Source organism: Seriola dumerili, unplaced genomic scaffold (genome assembly GCF_002260705.1).
Source record: "Seriola dumerili isolate Sdu_G_001 unplaced genomic scaffold, Sdu_1.0 BDQW01000807.1, whole genome shotgun sequence".
In the NCBI taxonomy this organism is placed as follows: Eukaryota; Metazoa; Chordata; class Actinopteri; order Carangiformes; family Carangidae; genus Seriola; species Seriola dumerili.
In genome coordinates, this window is record NW_019175062.1 from 1,601,299 (window position 1) to 1,622,169 (window position 20,871).

At 42.2% G+C, this 20,871-nt stretch overlaps 1 protein-coding gene across 1 annotated transcript; it reads left to right on the plus strand.

Annotated features, from left to right (window-relative positions):
• The first annotated feature begins 521 nt into the window (after positions 1 to 521).
• Positions 522 to 20,082, plus strand: ipmk (inositol polyphosphate multikinase). The gene is made up of 6 exons (XM_022765993.1): positions 522 to 1,737; positions 8,967 to 9,052; positions 11,156 to 11,252; positions 12,576 to 12,748; positions 18,169 to 18,250; positions 19,243 to 20,082. Exons 1-6 carry the CDS (start codon positions 1,500 to 1,502, stop codon positions 20,058 to 20,060), a joined length of 1,494 nt encoding a protein of 497 aa, XP_022621714.1. The 5' UTR covers positions 522 to 1,499; the 3' UTR covers positions 20,061 to 20,082.
• Positions 20,083 to 20,871: the final 789 nt, after the last annotated feature.

Sequence of the window (20,871 nt, forward strand, 5' to 3'; positions counted from 1 at the left end):
TCTTAGATCTCCTGCTCTTATTATTTGCTGCATGCTTTATATTTCACATATTTCATGCTATTCATGTTTATGTTTTTATGCTACTACTTTCTTTGTAGTGCTGTTCTTAATGTGGATCATTACAGTGCAAACTGTCTAATCTCACAGGATAACATTTGAATTTGGCTTCATGGAAATACTGGTAAGACTGACAAGTCACACTGGTATTTGTGTATTTATTTAGCCACATATTAAATATATCAACAGAGAGAAGAAGCTAGGGGGAGAATGGATCTACATTTATTTTCATACATAAACGACCTGATGTCGGATGCAAATCAAGTTGCTGTCGCAAAGGTGTGAAAAGGTATGTTTTGCGACAGTAATGGCAAATGTCGCAAACGTGTGAGAAGCTCTGGGCGTTGGTTACGTAGAGAGGTAGCCGCCTACTCTGACCTGGATATCTGTGGCTGAGGAGGACTCTGCCGACCTCTTTTAATATCATGGATTTAAGGACGACAAAGCGTCGCGTTTGTGCTCATCCTCAGCGGACAGGCCTCCGTCTTGAAGGCGGTTATACGGCAAGTGTGATGTCCCCCTGGTCTGCTGAGCTGTGACGCGAGGACGGACTTGTTTAGCAGCCTAATGGACAGTATCGATAAGTTATCAATTAAAATCTCGACTGAGTAGCCTCTTTGTGCGATTTCGGGATTATATCGTTTCCGTTTGCACCGCCTGCCTCTGTGCTGGTTGACTGTAGCAGGATATCACCTCTGACTTTGTCGTAACATCAGCATTACTGAGGGAAACCAGTGTTTAGCTGTCGAGCGAGGAAGTGAAGCTGAAGTTGATAAAGATAAGACCGGAAGTTTGGTGATTTTGCCTTCATAACAAAGGCGCCTAATATATTAATTTTGTTTTTGAAAAAAGACTTCTGGGGTTCAACAAAGCAGTTAAACCAACCAACTTCAAAAAAAAAATTAATGTCTTTATTATTACTTTGGTACACTGTATTATCTTTACGCCTCCAATCGTTTTATTTTGGAAGCTGCGAGCGGAAGTAGTTTTTGGTCCTACTGTTTCTGAGTCTGGTAGGAAGGGGGATGTGGCCAGGATGTATTTATGCTGCTGTTCAAGATATGAAAATCATTGAATCGGCGCTGCTTCGGGAGCCCTGCTTCACCACCGGGCACAGCGGGGGTAACGACAGTGCTGCCGTCCGTCAGCGTGGTGGTGGTTGTCGGCGCTCGAAAACAGCCAACACGGCCGAGGCGTCTGTGCTGGTTTCGTCTGGACTGGACCATTTCCATGAAGGCTTCTCAACCTCACGCCCAAACAATTTGTTGAATTTGTGTGCGGGGCTGTATTCTGTGCTTATGTAATAACAGTATGTGAATCGACACAGTCAAATAGATTTTTTTTTTATAATTCGTTTAGTTTTGGACAAAAAGCTTTGCCCTTTTTTTAAAAAAAAAAATCATTTTATTTTATTTTATTTTATTTTATTTTATTTTTTACAAATGTCAACAACTCAGCATCAAGTGATGATGGAGTCCTCTCTAGCTCTTGGTAGACTGGAACTGACCCCCAGCACAGCCGCTGTTGGGGTCAACCTGACCCCGCGGCTAAGCGGTGGCCCCCCCGCGAAAGAGAAGAGCGGCCAGCGGCCTCTGGGGCCACAAGGCCAGGCTCATCTGAACGGCTGCGTCCCGCTGTCACATCAGGTGGCGGGTCACAAGTACGGAGTGGATAAAGTGGGTAAGTGAACTGTTCGAGCGATTCTTAATGTTCCTCTTCTTCTGTCACAGAACATAACCTCCTTTTCTCAACATGTTATTAAGACATGTAATGTGTGAATGTGCTCTGGCTCATCAAGCCTCCATGTGACTCAGGACATCATATGAATTGTTTGAGTTCATTGAAAAAAATCGGCCTACAAATAATCCACCAAGCAAATTTCTCATCAATGTAAACACACAACTTTGTTCGTACTGCTTGTTCTTGCCACCTGTCCTGTATTATAGGAAAAATGTTGTTGGAAGATCAATTAACCTAGAAGTGAAAGATGAAATCAGTATTTTAGTCAGTTCAGTTTGTTGTATAATGCATCCGAACCAAAGTGTGGATGGTAAAGTTCAGAAACACTCGCTCTCGCTCCACCAGATATGCGCACTGTCGAGTAAACTGAGATTTTGAATAGAAGTTAGACACGAATTTTTTTTCTTCATACATGTGAGAGCAGCGTGCACATGAGGTAGGATTCATGCATCTGTGGGAATGACGTTGAATATCTTCCTTCTTGCACCAGCTTCATCTTCACATATGGATCCTTGCACTTAACCTGATCAAGCAGAGATCTGTGGCTCTAATTTGTCCCCATTTGTGGATTTGTGCCCATTGAGAATTCCGGCCCCATGGCCTGTGTCTCATCTTCACTGTCACACACTCACATTCATGCACGCAGCACACCTGACATTATCAAAGCCTCCACTGTGCATTATTAGGCAAAGTGTTGAGCTGAATTGATTGTGCATGTTACAGTCAGCAGCTGGTGTCACAGTACAGTGTCAGATGGATGAGTCATTGCTGTTTAGTCAGGTACTTTGATGAATTGCAACTTCTGGGAAAACACGTCTTTATTTTGTGGCACAGGCAGGACATTTCCAAGAGTTGTGAGTCCCGCAGTCCGGGATGCAGCCAAGACAGACCTGTCCATCCACGAAACCTCTCTGGCTGAAGTGGTCATGTTTTACCGCAGGCAGTGGTGTATGCATTCTTTGGTGTATCACCGTGTTGATTCACAGACCTACTAAAAAAATTATGGAAAGTTACAGATGACAGTTACAAATGTAAGTGTACTGCTCAACAGAAATTAAGCAATAAAACTAAGTTGATGCCATAAAACCTGCGTGGACTCAATTTTAAGAAAGTATCAGTTTTATAAGATGTGAATAATAGAATCTAAATGTGTGCAAAATATTTTGTGCAATGATGATTTGAGAGTGTCCTCTCTCTATCTGCAGAGTAGAAAGAAGGATTCGGGGATAAACTACATCTGACAGCAATGTGGAATGATCTTATCTCAGTCAATCCTTGGGCGTGGTTGTGAATAATCATTAACACGGGCTGCATGAGTTCAAACTAACAGACAGGTATTGACACAGTATTGAGACTAAACCAGCAGTCTCCTTCAGTCTCCACAGCAGTTGTATAACAAGCGCTGGAATCCTGTTCAGCTTGTACTGCTGCTGACTGAAAGTGATCCTGCTCACTCCTCCCACCGTTTCCCTCGGCCTCCAGTCTCCTTCTCCACCATAGGTCTTTTGTTTGAATGCAAGTTAGTGGTGGGCAGCTATGTGCCATAATGGACTGGAAGTGTGGAAGTTTTTAACTGAGCACTGCCTAGAGCAGGTGGTTTCATTGGTTATTTTAGTGTCTGTCATGCAGGTGATCTGATGTGTTTGGTTGTATTAAAGACCTTCTGCAGATCCAGAGGGGATGAGAAGGATTAGACTGGTTGGTTCTTAAACAGGAAGTGTGTGTGGTCATATATCTGTTAACTAGCCAGGCTCACAGAGGCAAACTGGATTTCCCATGCATTAGATTCCATTGGTGTAGTGATTACATTTTATTGTATTGTTAATAGAGCTAGGCTGATTAATCAGTCAGTTTTTCTAGCTGTTGAATTGTTAAATTTACATAATTCAATGTTTCGGTGTTTCTGAAGTTAAAGCAGAGAACAAATAAAGAATTGGAAAATTTAAAATCAAGGAATCTTCTTGTTGAACTAAATTGAATCTAAATTTTTGACTCTGAACAATCAAATACTGTTCAGAGACTTGGTCAAACTCTGTTGCAGAAGTTCCCACTGATGTGTTACTCTTGCAGGTTGCTTTGCTGTCACCGTCTGTCTGTCCAATTCATCCTAAACCATGGGGTGTAGGTCTGGAGACTGCGCTGCTCTTCATCATGTGATGACGCCACCGTCTGGTTCTGTTCTTCTCCTGTTTGATTTGACATAAGTGGACATTGTGGTTGCTGGTTCGTACTGAGATGATAATTTCGCGTGTCTTGCCTTAGTGATTGACAGGCTTTGTTTTCTGCACATGAGCTGTTAGCATCTAGGGATACGCTGCTTCCAGTACCATCACCTGTGCCTGCAGAGGCCGCTGTTGCCGCTGCTCTGAAAAGGTTACACAGTGTTGCTTTAACTTTCAAGGCTTCATTTACTTCCATTGCTGGTTGTGAATTATGATCCACTGTCATTGGGTTGAGTCCAGCTCTGACTGTTCACATGAAAGAAATCTTACTGACAAGCCAATCACACGCAGCATTATTAGAACTACGACTGGAGAACTTCATGAGATAAAATAGTGATACCTGTCGAGAAACTGGAAGATTATGACGCCAGAAATATGAAATGAAATGAGGTGAAATACATACAACAAAGTTAATAAGTGTCTTTATTGTCAACATGTTTGGTGGTGCCGTTTTGGTGCATACAGATGCCAGTGAGAAAAAGTACATAATCGGTGTAAAGAAAGGTTGGCAAAAGATATGAATGCTTGATGAGGTCTAGTTGACTGATGTGTAGGATTTATTTACTCAGCTAATTAACAGCTGGTGGTTGTTATTATTTTTTTCTAATAAAAGGTGACAGTGGTCAGACTTTTTATTTGCAGTGATCTGATTGGTCAGTAATCGCACTGCTGACAAGTTTTGATCTGAACCCCTCAAGCATGTTATCTGTACACCATAGGTTTTTGGTTTACCAGTCAGCTTTGTGATAGGTTAAACCCACTGATAAATGGGTTTAACTAATCTTTTTTTTGTGATAAGGCCCCTCTGTCTTACTGTAAACATTCCATCTGCATTAATGTGTGTAACCTGTGACGGAAATGGAAACACGGTGGATCCAAAATGGGCCAAATATGCCACTGCATATTTCCTGTTCTTATGAATGTGGAACCAGTTCGAGTTTAGTTTTCAATTCAAAGCAGTTTTTTCATGTTCAACCTGAAAATCTACTTGATCTTTTTTTTTTTTTTTACTTTCAGTCCCTTTAGATAAGAAATTGGTGCTGTTTTCATACAAAAATATAAAAAAGGGGTTATGAAACTCGCTCAACACTGTTTTTTTTCCATAAGAGCTCTCAGAGTGTGTGTGTGTGTGTCTGTGTCTGTGTCTGTGGTTGGTTAGAGCATAATGTAGTTACAGTGTCTGATGCAAGACAAAAGCAAAGGTGAAAGTCCGGCTGTGTTCCTGAGCAGACCTCACCTGTCAGCTGCTGCCTGTTGATTCTTCATGTTAAAGGCAGGGCAGGACTCGACTTTCAACCTGAGAGCTGCATTTCTCAGTCTGATCGTCACAGGCTCTTCTGTGTGACTTTACACAAGAAGCTCAAAGCAGAGTCGCTCACTGTGGTTTTCAAGATATGTTGTAGAAAACCAGTGACAATACCAATAAATCATAACTCAATCTGCGAAAGCAGTTTCACCAGCAACAGTAAACATCTATATATGGTTCAATTATACTTAACTGTACCAGTTTAACTGTCATATGTTATAACTAGTTGTTTTGGATAAACATGTAAACACTCCCATCACATGCTCGACACATTTATGTGAACATGGTGTGCATCTTCCTCTTTTTCTTTTCTTATTCTGTCACACCATCATTCATCAGTCAAGCCCAGTGTCTCAGGTCAGCTGACTGTGTGTGTGTGTGTGTGTGTGTGCATGTTAGTAAGTCATTCGATGTCTTACACAAATTACACACTTCTATCACACAGCCTGATTAACTGACACACTGGTGAGCAGCTATTTTTACTGACTGATAGACTGTGACTGGTCAGCAGACTGATGGAGTGACCAGGAAGTTCAGTTCATACAAACTTGCATATGATGCCTGTGTGACATATCCCCTGTCTTTCCTGAATGAATCCATTTTTTCTTTTGAACACACAGTGAAACATAACCCCACAGTTCACACAAATCTACTTTCCTGTGAACCACATCTACAACACCCATACTAATACTGTGGATATCGTACTAATACTGTTGTATTTCAACTGAAACCATTTTCCTTTGCACTTCAGAGGATTAAAGCTCCATGCTCTGCTCCTGTGTTTTATTTGAAGTGTTGATCCATAAGAAGATATATTTATGGTTTTAAGAACCAAAAACCATCTCAGTGTAGTTTTACATCTCCTCTCGCAGGCTTCCCCCTGGAATTCTAGTAACAACAGGCCAGTCAGCCAATCAGAAGAGAGGAGGCTCTGAGCCTCTCTTCTTATCGGCTGAGTGAGGTAATTAAAATACACCAGATTTCAAGTGAACACTTAGAGAAATCAAATCCTGGACGGTTAGATGGTGGGTCCTGGTGGGCGGGGCTTGGGCACGGCTGAGAGCAGTGACTGCTTTTTTGTGACATCACCAAGTTCCAGAAGTCCTGACGGCTGGTTTTAAGGCTCAGTTTCTGAATACAGGCTGTGAGCATTTCTCTGTGGACTGAGGTTTTGATACTTTCACAGTATTACTGTAGAACCTAGACCTGCTCTATAATCAAACTACACATGGACACTTTATACTGTATCATACAGTTGAATCAACTGATCTCTACAACAATTTTAATACAAGCTGAACATTATAACCTTCAGGACGGATGTTTTATTGCAGAACTGTTGCATTACTCAGTATTCGCTAGGTGTTCCTAATAAACTGCCAACTGAGATTCTATAACTGTTAACACTGACAAAAAGGGACCATTCTGTATAATGAGAACTTTAACTTTTAATATGCAAGTATATATTTGTAATGATTCTTCGATAAAATTTTGAATTCAGGAGATTTCATTTGTAGTAGAGCTGTTTTTATATAAGCAAAATAAATATTTGAATACTTATTTCAGCACCGTGCCTATAAACCAGTATGAAAATGTAATGTAGAATTAGTGGTTGTCTGCACAGGCGGTGTTTCAGCTGTGTGCAGTTTTGTGTCTCCCACACACTGGACGCAACAGATGCACTTCTATTTTAATCAATCCAGCTGTCTACACGCGCTGTGAAACAGACTGTGTCTCAGTCACACTGTTTGCATGTAAGTGTGACGGGAGGTCTAGTACCTTTTAAGCTCCTAGTCATATGATCCTCCTTTTGACACGTGTAAGTGCAGTGATTGTATGTTGGTCAAACACCGGTTGACCTGCACTCAACACGTTGCCTGAAAGCATCATGTGTAGATGCAGACGGAGCACTGACGCTGCCGCTCTGTTAATGTGCTGCTTTGACTGCACCCCCTGCACAGACATCCTGTACCATTAATTTGTAATGATGATGATGATGATGGAGCAGGGCAGATACATAATACACTCAGAACAGTGCGACAGCAGCTGTGGACTGAAAGGATGACTCTGCCTCCTCTTCATCTTAGGATTGAGGCTGATGACCTCACAGACACAGGACAGATGTCCCCCCTCAGGCTCACATCACTACCCCCCTCCCCCCTCCCTTATGTGCTGGTTGTTTTTACATGTGTTTAGAGATTTTGCATATTGTTTTGTTTTTATTTTTGCGTGTGTGTGTTTGTACATCTCTGTGTTCTTAGAAGAATCTAGAGATCAGCCAAAGAGCAGACTAATCCTCTCCACTGCAGGTTCATTCAGTCTGTCTGTAATCAGCTGTGGTCAGCATGTGATGATGTAACAGGAGACTCACCATCTTTCTTACTACACTGGAAGTAGGCTTGTAAAGGGAGCCATATTTACTGGTAACCTTGAATGTTTCTCCAACTCAAAATGGTAAAACGCAACACAAATCAATGATGAATAAATGAGTTTTAACTAATTAGTGATTTCCCGTAATGATCAAATGAACAGGGAATGGTCAGATAATAGCATGTGCTGTGGCCAGCTCAAACAAGTAATGGCTTGTGCTACCAATAAATTCCCAACAGCAGATATGTGATATGTGATGTGTGATGTGTATCAGGCGCTAATATGATTGATTCATTTGATTTTATGGGAGTTGACACTGTTTGTTTGTATCTGGTTTTTCTTTCACTTTTCACTGCCACAAATGCATAACACAACAAAAGAGTGCATGGCATGTGTGCAAGGTTAGCATCAGGATTAACCACAATGAAATAATGCATGAATGTGTTTTTCTTGTTCTTCCTACTGTGTCCACATTGTGTGAGAGCAGCATTTGCTGTCTGTTTTACAATAATAGAGCTATGAAGAGTAGTTTTTCCATAACTTCGTACAGGATGGTGCGAGAGCTGCTGTAATGGTGAATACACTCTGTTTTGATCTGTGTTCCTTGTTGCTCGTTGGTGGAGCAGTTACATCCCCCACAAGGACATTCATAGAAATTATTTTATTTTTGCCACAATTATGTTTTTTAATGCACTCGTTGCCGTCATATTTCCTAAACCCTTCTTTTCCCTCCATGTCTCCTGGTGAAGTAATGATTACCTTCATTATTGATTAATCCACATTTAATGAGTCCAAGGTGACATCTTCAAGTCTCTTATTCTGTTTGAACAACAGCCCAAAACCCCAAATATAAAAAAGCAGCAGTTTCTCACATTCAAGAAGCTAAAACCATCAAATCTTTGACATTTAATTCGAGAAACGACTGAACCATCACATATTGACAGATTCTTTTTGCTGTGCTTTCATGTTCTTCTACTTCCTCTAATCTTCATCTGTCGTTACACGTGTTTCATTGCTGCTGACTAGGCCCTGTATGTCTGATAAAGTCAGTTTGTGGTACAGTATTTAAGATTTAACCTCAGTGTAGAAGGAAGTGAACACAGTCAACTTTGTATGACAATGTTGTTGTTTATGAACATTAAACTGAGTTGTCTGAAAATCATCGTTCAACACTGATGTGCTGAAACGAGGATTGAGGCCACATGACTGAGTCCTCCTGTCAGCTGTTGCTTGTCCTGCTTTGCTTTTCAGCCCCGTCTTTCTGTCTGTTGCAGGTATCTTGCAGCATCCAGATGGAACAGTCCTGAAGCAGCTTCAGCCTCCACCAAGAGGTCCACGAGAGATGCAGTTTTACAGCATGGTAACATCTCTCTCTCTCTCGCTCTCGCTCTCTCGCTCTCATAACAATTTTTATTTAATTTTAACACTAAGAGCAGAAGTCATTCAAATTTTTTTTTTTTTTTTTTTTTTCAACCCACTTTTTGGTAGCTTTAATCCAACAACATAGTAATTTTTAGCCATTTTTTGGTAGAGAACATAGCCCAACATGCTGTGCAAACCTATAACCCCACCCTGCTGGGTTAATACACCCCATGGCTGGGTTACTAGAATAGCCCAAATTGGGTTACTTTTAACCCAGCAGTTTTAAGAGTGTATAAAAAAAAAAAAGTTTGATGACGGACTTGTCAAGTAATCAAGTAATCATTTCAGTACTAGCTGACTGTAATTCATTGTTCAGCATCACATTTGCATATTGTTATGTTTTTTAAATTGTGTAACATCATGCTTTGATGCATTGTTACACCTCTGCTCATCATGCTTGTGTAAGGTCCTCACCCTGCAAGGCTGTAAATATGTTTGAGTTTTTGTCTCCGTGGTGAGTCATATACTGACTTGTTAAACTCACATTCCAACACACTTGCTTTGCTTTCACAGCTCATACAGGACAACACACACACTGCATACTGAGCATAGACTGATTATCAGTTTACTAATGTTTGTCTGCTGCTGATATTTGACCTATTGCAGATGATGGATCATGGATCTGTATCGTAGCTTAGTGTGAACAAGTATAAATAATCCAGGACCTGCAGACACATTACGCCTCTGTGTAATATCACTGAAACGTTAAATGATTCAAACATGAGTCATCTCACAATAAATTTATTATCTTTACGTTGAAGTAAGTACACCTGTGATTAAACGCATAAACAGGGTTAGAAAAGAAATGAGCTTCTTCACCTCTGTCCTGGGTTGTGTCTAATGCAATGTGGCTCCACATGAAACAACTGCCTGAACAATAAGAAACCAGGCTGTGGGAGAGGGAACAAGAGCGTCAGCAGGCTACTGACCATGAGCTGAAACACAGCTGCAGCAGTGGTTAGCAGGTCCAGGAAGAGCCGTACTACCAGTAACAGAGGGAGCAGAGGTCGTCCTCGGAGAGCGCTCCTGACATGAGGATTATCTGTGGAGACTGGTGTTTCAGTGATCAGACAGCGAGAAGGACACTGCGTGAAGTCGACCTCTGTTGATGAAGTACAAGAGGAAAACCATAACTCATGAGGTGGCACAAAAGATTGCAGGTTGAACGCTGCCAAAGAACATGAAAAGAGGCCTGATGAATGTTGGCAGCTCATTCTTTGGTCAGATGAACAAAAGATGGATAAACAGAAATAATTCCGTATTAAATGTACTGGATTTGTCATTACTTAACATCTTAGTCACTCAGTCTTGTTGCACAGGATCCTGTGACCTCAGCAGAAAAAGCCAACTACGTAAAACAAATCTCCCTCTGGGACAATAGCCATTATGTGTCTGTCTGGGCAGGTGTAAAGAAGAACGGATGGGTGGAGAAATGTAAATTCCTGATAATCAGTGCAGACATGAGTCGCTCCATACGGCTCTGTCTCATCACACAGAGGAACATGTGTCTGTTGCTCCAGAGCCTCAGTGTTTGCTTTAGAGCTTAGCAGTGCTGTCAGTCTCAGCAACTCTCATACAAACAGGAGTGAGTCATGGCATCATGTCTGCCTGACTCTCTACCACACCAATCAAACTCAGTCCCAGCAACACACACACGCACACTGTTCTAAAATATGTTACTACTGTGACACTGTTTTATTGTATGTACTTATTTTTTTGCTCCATCTGCTTTAGAGTAACAGAACATATTTAACATTATGGGCTGTTCTAACACTGTATGTTGAACCCTCACCATTTAAATAATAAAAAAAAATTTAATTGAAATGATACTGCACATGGCGTGTATTAGTGATGTAATAGATAATAATTGATTAATTGGTTTTATGTGGATCAACTAATCAATCAGCCACAACTTTGGCACTTAGATTCAACAACAATGAAGATAATGTTAGTTGCAGCCTGATGCCAAATAAACCTGTATGTACAGTGTAGTACGATGATGATGATGATGATGATGATGATGTATGTGTGTGTCTCCCAGGTGTATGCAGAGGAGTGCAGTGATCCATGTCTCCTGGAGCTCCAGAACCACCTTCCAAAGTACTACGGGACCTGGTCCTCTCCTGACAGCCCCATTGGTGAGAGACTGTGTGAAGCTGGTTTGACCCTGTTCACATTAACATGCGTCCCAGGTGATCCGATCACAGGTGGTCAGCTCCAAGCTCAGGTGTGAACGCACTCAAGACACATTTGAGATCCGATCACTCAGACCACATTCAGAGGCGGTCTGGACCACACGTGTCCACATTCTTTTAGCAGTGTGAAAGTGAATGTATCGGGGGCCGCATTGGAGGACCAACTACTCCACTGACACAGGTCATAATTAACCAAAATATTTAACTATTTCAAATGGATAAAACTTTATTTCACTGTTAATTAATTCGCTCAACCCCTCTGTGCCCCACGCTCTCTCTCGCTCTGTGTCTCTCTCTCTCTCTGTCTCTCTGTCTCACACACACACACTCACACACACGTTTGTGAGAGCCAATCACAAGTGGTCAATGGAGACGCATGTGGAGACACATTTTAAAGCAGGTGTCAACTGACAAACTTATAGCTGACCACTTGTGATCGGATCACTGAAGACGCATGTTAACACCAGGTCTGAACAGGTCTGAACGGGGCCATTGTTACACTCTCAGACCAGATCTGTGGAGCGTGAGAGGTAGACAGGTTCTTGTCTAAAATACCAAAAAAATCTGATCATATCCAACGATACAATACAAACCATCTTGATCTGTATCACTTTCTTCTCCCAGTTGTGCCGAAGATCCAAACTGAGTGGGACATTTTCCAGTGTAAATCAGCTGCCTCAGCGCTCTCTGGTGGACAAACTCTGTAATGGAGACACTACATGTTTCTAAATTACCTCAGGCCAACTTTAGCCTTTTTGTACTGTAATTTCTCTGTATCTACAATAAGCTAACATGAGACAATTTATTTGAATGCTGATTTGTTGGTCTAGCTCTACTGGTAGTCTCTTTGACTCAGTGCATGCTGGGAAAGGACCAGCCCCCTGCAATTCTCAATGGGAGAAGGGTATAGAAGCCCCAATAGTTTTACCTCAAGGATTGATGGTACTGGTGCAATTTGAATTACAAAAACCAAATATCATGCACTAATGTTATTTACTCTAAATGATTCTTATTATTCCTCTTAATATTATGGGATATTTATATGATACCAGGGACGTTTTTACTGCAAACTGTTGAGTAAGGTCCTCCCACATCTGTTTGTGAATTTCTCCTCTGACATCTCACGATGAAAGAAATAACAGACAAATTAACTTGCAGTCAAATAGTCAAGGAACAGCCTACTTCACATGAAAACATGTTGTTGGCAGCACTGGCAGTAAGTGCAACCTTTAATTCATCACTCCTGTGTCTGTGCCGCTGACTCAGACCTGTACCTGAAGTTGGAGGACGTGACCCGCCGCTTCGTCAAGCCGTGCATCATGGACGTGAAGCTGGGCCAGCGCAGCTACGATCCGTTCGCCTCGCAGGAGAAACGGGAGCAGCAGATCAGAAAGTACCCACTGATGGAGGAGATTGGCTTCCTGGTCCTCGGCATGAGGGTGAGTCTGACCTGTTGTGCCGCTGTGGAAGATCTTTAGTCTACCAATGTCAAGATTTTGAAATGGCGGGGGGGTTTTAAAAAATATATTTCTAGTCCATCAGTCGTGTACATGTAAATAAGCTTTCCATCCCGTTTGATCAGTGCCAAGGGCTGCACTCAGAGATGAGCTGAAATGAAGTCCATCAAAATCTGATCCTGTGTTTACTTACTTAACTTACTTTACTTCTTACTGTAGTAGCCACAGCTGTAATTTCAGTGTGCCACATACATATTTAATCAACAAATATCTGATTGGTGTCAGTATCATCATCATCATCCACCCATTTTCTGTGACTTACCTGCAGTCGGGTCGCTGTGGCAGCAGGTTAAGCTAGGCAGTAGCGAGCTCCTCCTGGGGGATCCTGAGGCGTTCCCAGGCCAGCTTATATCTATAGTCTCTCAGCTGGTTCTGGGGTGTCCTAGCAGTTGGATGTGCTCGGAAAAACCTCCAATGGGAGGCGCCCAGGAGACATCCTGATCAGATGCATCCTGCAGCTAGCGCCTTTTGACGCGGAGGGGCAGCGGCTCTTCTCTGAGCTCCCTCCTTACTCCACCTATAATCTTCCAATGTCCCGCGCCATGAGACTGACCCATGGCCAACCCAGAGACCCCCAGGCCAACGAAGCCTGAAAGGCCTCCTTTATCAGCTTGTACGTATCCACCAGTATGTTGTCTGGTTGTTAAAGACAGAACCCTAAACTATCTATGAACTACTTTACAACATCCTACTGCAGTCAGGATATATAATATCAGATACAGCTTTGTATGCAAAATCTAAACAAAGGTGAGAAGTTGTTGTTAACTTAGTTTTCACTTTGTCACAGTAACATGCCCCCCCCCCCTCTCTAATGTCCTAATGCCTACTTCTAACTAACACACACGCACACAGACATGCGCGCACATACACACACATACACCCACATACACACACATACACACACAGACAGATGACAGGAAAGACAGCGAGAACTTTTTATCTGCTGGAAAGGAAGAGAGTCAAATAGCGAAACCTTTTATCAGTTTGATCAGTTTCCATCACAACCTACAGTCAGTGTCATCGTCACTAAGTGTCCTGGTTTCCTGCTTCAGCAACAAACAAACAAAAAAACAGCCAATCAGATGAGTGAACTGTTTTCTTTCTGTATTTAAAATGAACCATAATTACAGGAGAAAACAGAGGCAGCACTTGATTTAATTAGTTGTGCTGAAGCTTTGTTTGTTTCCACAGGAAAGTAAAGCTCCATTTAAACTCATTATTTTTTACTACTAGAAACCTTCGTCTTCATATTCTGCATGTTGAGTTGTTTAAGCTTGAATTGTTAAAGACTGATTTAGGCAACTAATTAGAATGAAGTAATGTGAAGTAAACTAATTAAACTGAGCTATGTATTTCATCTGTAATTAGCTCAAAATGACAGAATTCATCTTTGGAAACCCAGTTAGTGCCAACATTACAGTGAACCACAGTGTGTAGGACAGTCCAGCCCTAGATGTCCATACTACCAAGCATGTGAATATCCATTTATCCACGGTCACATAACTTGCTATAAGCTTACATAAGAGAGACGGGGAGAGCATTAGTGTCCTCAGGGTGAGGAGGACATGAAAATATGGGAGGGGAAAGGTGTGATTCAGGAGTCAGAGGAGGATATCTTTAATGTATTTGAACCTGTCAGTCCGTGTGCACAGGAGGAAACAGCTTGTCGATTGATTGTTGCTCCTGAAAGACCTGATAGTGTTTTGTTGTGGTGACAAACCCACAGAGGATTATCACAGACTCTGCAGTTCCTCTCTGCTCTGGTTTGGTTTGGTTTGTTCTGTTTGGAGTCTTGTTTTGGTTTTCCAGCCCACAGCTTTACTGTTGTGGTTCAGTCTCAGCAGCAGCAGCAAATGTCAGAAGCAAAGTAGAGGTTTCTGCAACGACTTCATCTACTTCCAAGCTACACGGAGGAAGGAAAAAGTCTAGAGGTCAAAACTCCAGCCACTCTTGCAGTACAACTTTACTGTGAGACGGATGTGTTGACCCTGATGAAGGCCTCAAAGCATCAGTCTAATAATAAATAATAAGGTTGTGCTGTTTACTCCAAGGAGTTGGTGGAGAAACTCAAAGGAGAGTGACTATTAGACTTAAATTCATCATGATAATACTGAGACAATGCTGTGATTTCACTTAGTTCAGCTACAAGAAAATATAAATGTAGCTTTAAATATAAACCTAATAGCACAATGTAAAGATACTTACAAGTAAAAGTACTGCATTCTAAATGTTACTTGAGTAAGAATGATTAAATCCTTTATCTGAGACCTGTGTACAAAAAAAAGACACATAAATTCATTGGGATTAAAATGGACACACACAGATATACATTATACACTTTCATATTTTAATAAAAAGCATGTGCAAGTTTCTCTGATAACTTATAAACCAGACATTCAGGAGGTTTTTTACCAGCAGCTGAATTATCCTCAGAGGTGTCCTCCTCTCCATAACAAACACACCAGGGGATTCAAGCCAGTGGGAATACCCAGAAAGCAGTTTGACTTTAAAAATCTGTGATTCACCAACACTATGTGGCAGACACATGACGCCTCAGAGCTGAGCTGTCTCACATTTCCTCCGCTTTTTTCTCTGATTACTTCAGATCCAGACGTCCCATCACTAAAATCCTTGATCTGGTCTGATAAAAGCCACTTCTTTCTTCTGGCAGGAAACCACAACACTGACACATGCATATAGGGGATATGATGATGTTGACGGGGGAGGCTGTGAACGCTATGAAACAGAGCGTTACCATATTAAAATTACGTATTTGTCTAGGGTTGAGAATTGATGGAAACATTTGTAATAATGTAAGAACACAACTCAACAACATAGAGAACATAGATCTAATGTGGAAAAGTTACAGATTAGAACTTTAAATCCTGACACAGAATCATTGAAAAGTTTGGGCTCTCTTGTACATCCACTTCTGTGGGTTTAAATTATGTTATGAGCACAGTTTTCAGATGCAGAGGTTTTTACAGGCAGCCAGGTGTTTTTAGTGTTGTGTTAACCCAAGCTGCAATTTAACTAGATGCATGAAAAATGGAGACTTCTGTAAAGTTGGACAGTTTTGTGCCTCAGAACGGGAAGTTTAGAACAGGATGTGCCTGTCATTGAGCTGGGAAGATTCCCATACTAATCTCTGCTACGTGTTTGTTTGGATAGAGAGGAGACTAATTAGTGGTAATGATCTTCCTCCTGATGGATTGATAGTGGAGGAAGAGAGAGTTTAAGAAAGACTCAAAGGAAAGATAAAAAGAAGTGATTAAGTGTAGAGCTGAGGAGAGACTCTTCCTGGTCTAAATATAAAACTGAAGCCACTCATACTTTAGAGTTGTTGAAGCAGAGGCGTGAGCCTTGTTCCTCATATGTGGCTTAATGAATCCGGGCTAACCTGCTGTAATCTGGCTGAAAAGATCTCACACAACTGATTTGAGCGCGGTTGACTTATGTTAAACGGTGCGCCCGTATTTTGAAATAAAGGTTGAGGTTTGAAACTGTGATCAGTAATCATATGACTGGCTGAGTGCTGATCATGTGATTGCAGATACCTGAGGTAAGTGTGCTGTACACTTTGATCCCTGTTGAACACATACAGTAGATGTGTGTAGTACATGTGGTTATGCTACAAGTGATGTTGGAATCGGTTCTTCTTTTAGTGTACAAACTTTCATGTTGTTGTGTGTTTTATCATGTGTGAGTATGAGGGCATACCTGCCGACAGTCCTGTATTTCAAGATAATCTCCTGGTGCCTTCCTGTTGTGTTTTTCTCCCAGGAAACTCTAAGTAATCGTCATACACAGATCCATACATTTTGTATACTGACGTTATCCAAGTTTATCTGCTGTCTTCCACCTCAAAAACGTCTCTCGACTCCGGCCATCACTCCCTGACTCTGTAGCTGAGACCCTCATCCACGCTTTCATCACCACCCTTCTGGATTACTGCAATGGCATCCTGTTCGGGGTTCCCAGCAAAACCCTGGACAGGCTCCAGTATGTCCAGAACTCAGCTGCCAGGGTTCACACCCGCACCAAGCCCTGGCAGCACATCACTCCCACCCTCATCCAACTTCACTGGCTTCTGGTCAAAGCCCACATCCAGTACAAAAATCTGTCCCTCACCTACAAATCCCTCCATGAACTCGCACCTCAGCACCTGTCTGACCTCCTCCTGCTGTTTAGCCCGTCCCGCAACCTACGGTGCTCAGACACTGGTCTGCTCTCCACCCCCCCTACACCAGCCTGCGATCTTTTCGGTGACAGAGACCAGAGTATTCAGTGTGGCAGCCCCCACCTTCTGAAACTCTCTCCCGGAAGAGACCTGCACAGCCGCATCTCTGGACATTTTCAAAAAAACTGCTGAAAACCCTCCCGTTCACCACGGCCTCTGGCCTCTAGCTGCCTCATCTCCCACAATCTCCTCCAATCTCCTCCAATCGCTGCCAATCGCTGCCATCCCTATTCTGTCTCATCTTGTTTTCATTTATTTGTTCTTTATTCATTTTGTGTTTCTTTCCAAGTAAAGCAGCCTTGGGTACCTTGAAAGACACTATAAAAATCCAAGTTATTGTTATTATTAATATTATTATTGTTAAGTTGCCAGATCGTGTATGGAACACAAGATAGACACACAATCCACACACATGCCTACAATTTTAACCCATCTAGCAACCCACAACCCGATTCAAGTGGTGTGTGCAGCTGCTCTCTGTGCAGACAGGACATTTCACTGTGGAATTAATTCATTGTTGTTAAATTAACAAGTTAAAAAAAAATTGTTAATTCTATGATCATGTAATGTTTATCTAATGATAAATGTTTATATTCATTGAAGTGATGGAATTTAAATGTAAAAATTCAAATGAACGTTATGTGTTTATTATGTATGTATGTTATGTATTAACTGGACTTTGGCTTTACGGTTCAGCATGGAGCAGGTGTAATGGAGCTTTTATAGTTTGATGTGATGGAGGCAGGTGTGAGTGTAGCTGTGCACCACTAGGTGGAGGAAGAGTCTGAGAGAACCAGCTCTTCAGTCACAGTTATTCCTGGTCGGCACATATCTATCATCACTGACAGAGGATCACAGTAACAGAGAGAGAACTATTTCTGTATGAACTGAATAGCTCTTGTTTATAAACTCTATAAATGGAATGATGCTGTTTGAAGGTTAATCTTAGAAACAGGAGCAGTGCTATTACCTGTCAGCACACGAGTCATGAACAAAACATGGCACGTGTATGTGTGAACAGACAAACAAAAGCAGGGGACAATTATGGGGGAATTATAGGGACACACACACTCTTAACATACTGAATGTTCTTGTGTTCCAGGTATATAAGGTGTGCAGTGACACGTTTGACTCCTACGACCAGCACTATGGAAGAGGACTGGTTAAGGACACTATTCAAGATGGTATGTGTGTGTGTGTGTGTGATTGTGTGTGTGTGTATGTGAACCTTCCATAATAACTCCAAAGTAATTACAGTCATATAGTAGTAGTAGACGAAGTACAGAAAATAACAATTGCAGAAAATAAAGATGCACTGGAACTGAAAGCTGTCCTACTGAATGATAAATATTCCTTCAGACAACATATTATTCATCATGACCATATGGTGTTAGAGGTTACAGTCATTCTAAACAACTTCTTTTTCTCTGTGCCGCAACACATACTTCTATTTTAACTCGGCTTACATTTAAATGTACCAGCATTTTTAAAGCTCCATATCTTCCTCTTCTCCTGTGTTTTATCTGAAGTGTCGATCCATAAGAAGATATATTTGTGATTTTAAGAACCAAAAACTATCTCAGTGTAGTTTTACATCTCCTCTCTCATTCTCTCTGGAGCTCTAGTAACAGCAGGTCAGTTAGCCAATCAGAAGAGAGAAGGTTCTGAGCCTCTCTTTGATTGGCTGACTGAGTGATCCAATAAAAAAATAGCAGATTTCAGGTAAAAACACTCAGAGAAACCAAATCCTGCAAGGCTAGATGGTGGATGCAGGTGGGTGGGGCTTGTGGCGTGCCTAAGAACAGTGACTGCTTTGTTGTGACATCACCAAGTTCCACAAGTCCTGACGGCTGGTTTTAAGGCTCAGTTTCTGAATACAGGCTGTGTGCATTTCTCTGTGGACTGAGGCTTTGATACTTTCACAGTATTAATATAGAACCTAGACCTGATCTATAATCAAACAACACATGGACATCTACCTTTATACTATATGGACCTTTAAGTCAAAAGAAATTTGATGACCAGCGTTTTTCCTAAAGGTTTGTGAGAATAAATGATAGTAAATGATTTTTCCTATTATCTTTTACTTAAGTTACTTTACCTGCCAGTCAAAAAAAAGACTAAAAATTCCTCTCCTCTCTTCTCCTTTTGTTTCCTCTCCTCTCCTCCCCTCCAGGCCTGGCTAAATTCTTCCATAATGGTGTGTGTCTGAGGAAGGATGCAGTGTTGGCCAGTATCCACAGGGTGCAGCAAATCCTCCGCTGGTTTGAATCTCAGCACCAGCTGGCCTTTTACGCCAGCTCGCTCCTCTTCGTCTACGAGGGTCTCCCCTCCTCTTCCTCCTCCTCCTCCTCTCTTTCTTCCCTCCTCAGTACCCCGTCAGTCAGCCCGACTGCTGTGAAAACTACCACGTTGTCATCGGCGGGTGACAGCTGTCAGAGGGGGGAGGGAAAAGCAAGACAGGAAGGGGCGGGCCAGGAAGAGGAGGTGGCGGAGTTCAACAACAACAACATTCAGGTGGTTTTGCCCTGGGACTGCGGCATGACCACCATTTACACCAACCACAGGAAACACGGCCACCACCACTGCGCCAAGGGTCATCTCCATGGCAACAGTGGAGCCGGTGCAGATGTGGAGACGACGGTGAGCTCGGTTTCCAGAGATAACAACTCAGTACTGTGTCAAGAAGACAACTCTGCATGGAAACGAACAGGTGAGTCGCAGCAGCCACCGAACGGAAACGGAAACAAATCACAACTGGAAAGGAAGGCTGAGGAGGGAGAGGGGGAGGACGGCGGCAGGGGGAGGAGAGAGGAGGAGCTCCAGGGACAAGGAGATGATGCCACAGAGGAGGGTGGAAGAGACACAGAGGTAGAGGTCAGGATGATCGACTTTGCCCACGTTTTCCCAAGCGAGAGCCACGATCATGGCTACATCTACGGCCTCAAACACCTGCTGACGGTGCTGGAGCAGATCCTCTGTGAAGCTGCCTAGACCTCTAATTCCTCCCTGCACCCCCCCCCCACCCTCCCAGCCCACCCCACCGACCAACGCCCCTGCCCCACCCCCAAACCTCCTGACCTGCTCAAAGTGAACCACTGTCTCCTCCCCCTCAACCCTCCTCCTTTTTTTTCTCAAAAGACAGACGCCTTCAGAGGAGAGAGGGAAGAATCAAAGAAGTGAATACTGAAGCATCATCATCATCATCAACGTCGTCATCATCGTCATCATCTCACCTGATTGTGATGGTCCGTCAGTCATGTGTGTGTCTGTGTTTGTGCGTGTGTGGAGGTGGTAGAGCTGTGTTCTCCCTGTGATCAGCAGCACTACATGCACTAATCAGTCCATGAAGGCATTAGACCCTGTACTTAAACACAACATCTCCAGCTGCACTATTTACCGATGCTCAGTCCAGCTCCGCGCCGCCTCACCATTTAAATTACATCCTTTTTAAAGTTGTATTTTTCTATAACATTTATAACAGTAACTGTCCTTTTAATACCTCTGGTTGTATCAGACTATTGTGGGGGGTGCTGCAAATTAATATTGGACTTATCAGATTGCCAAATGCAGACTTTCAAATCTCGTCTCAACAGTTTCTCAATTGAATTTCTTGTAAATTTACTTTCATGATATGCTGTATGTCATTATGGCAATATAAAATTACTTATACCGTGATAGAAGATTTCATCTATAACGCCCACATATACCTTTATATAGATTTTGGTAAAACAATCCCAACTCAAGCTTTTGTGAGAGCCATCCACCATAATGTAACTTTTACTGAGCAGAGGCAAAAGCGCCC

What these genes read in the sequence shown, in the direction of transcription:
- ipmk (XM_022765993.1), top strand. Translation starts at nt 1,500, where the DNA reads ATGTCAACAACTCAGCATCAAGTGATGATGGAGTCCTCTCTAGCTCTT. An exon ending in CTCTCCTGACAGCCCCATTG is followed by an intron (nt 11,253 to 12,575) that starts GTGAGAGACTGT and finishes CCGCTGACTCAG; the next exon opens with ACCTGTACCTGAAGTTGGAG. An exon ending in TCCTGGTCCTCGGCATGAGG is followed by an intron (nt 12,749 to 18,168) that starts GTGAGTCTGACC and finishes CTTGTGTTCCAG; the next exon opens with GTATATAAGGTGTGCAGTGA.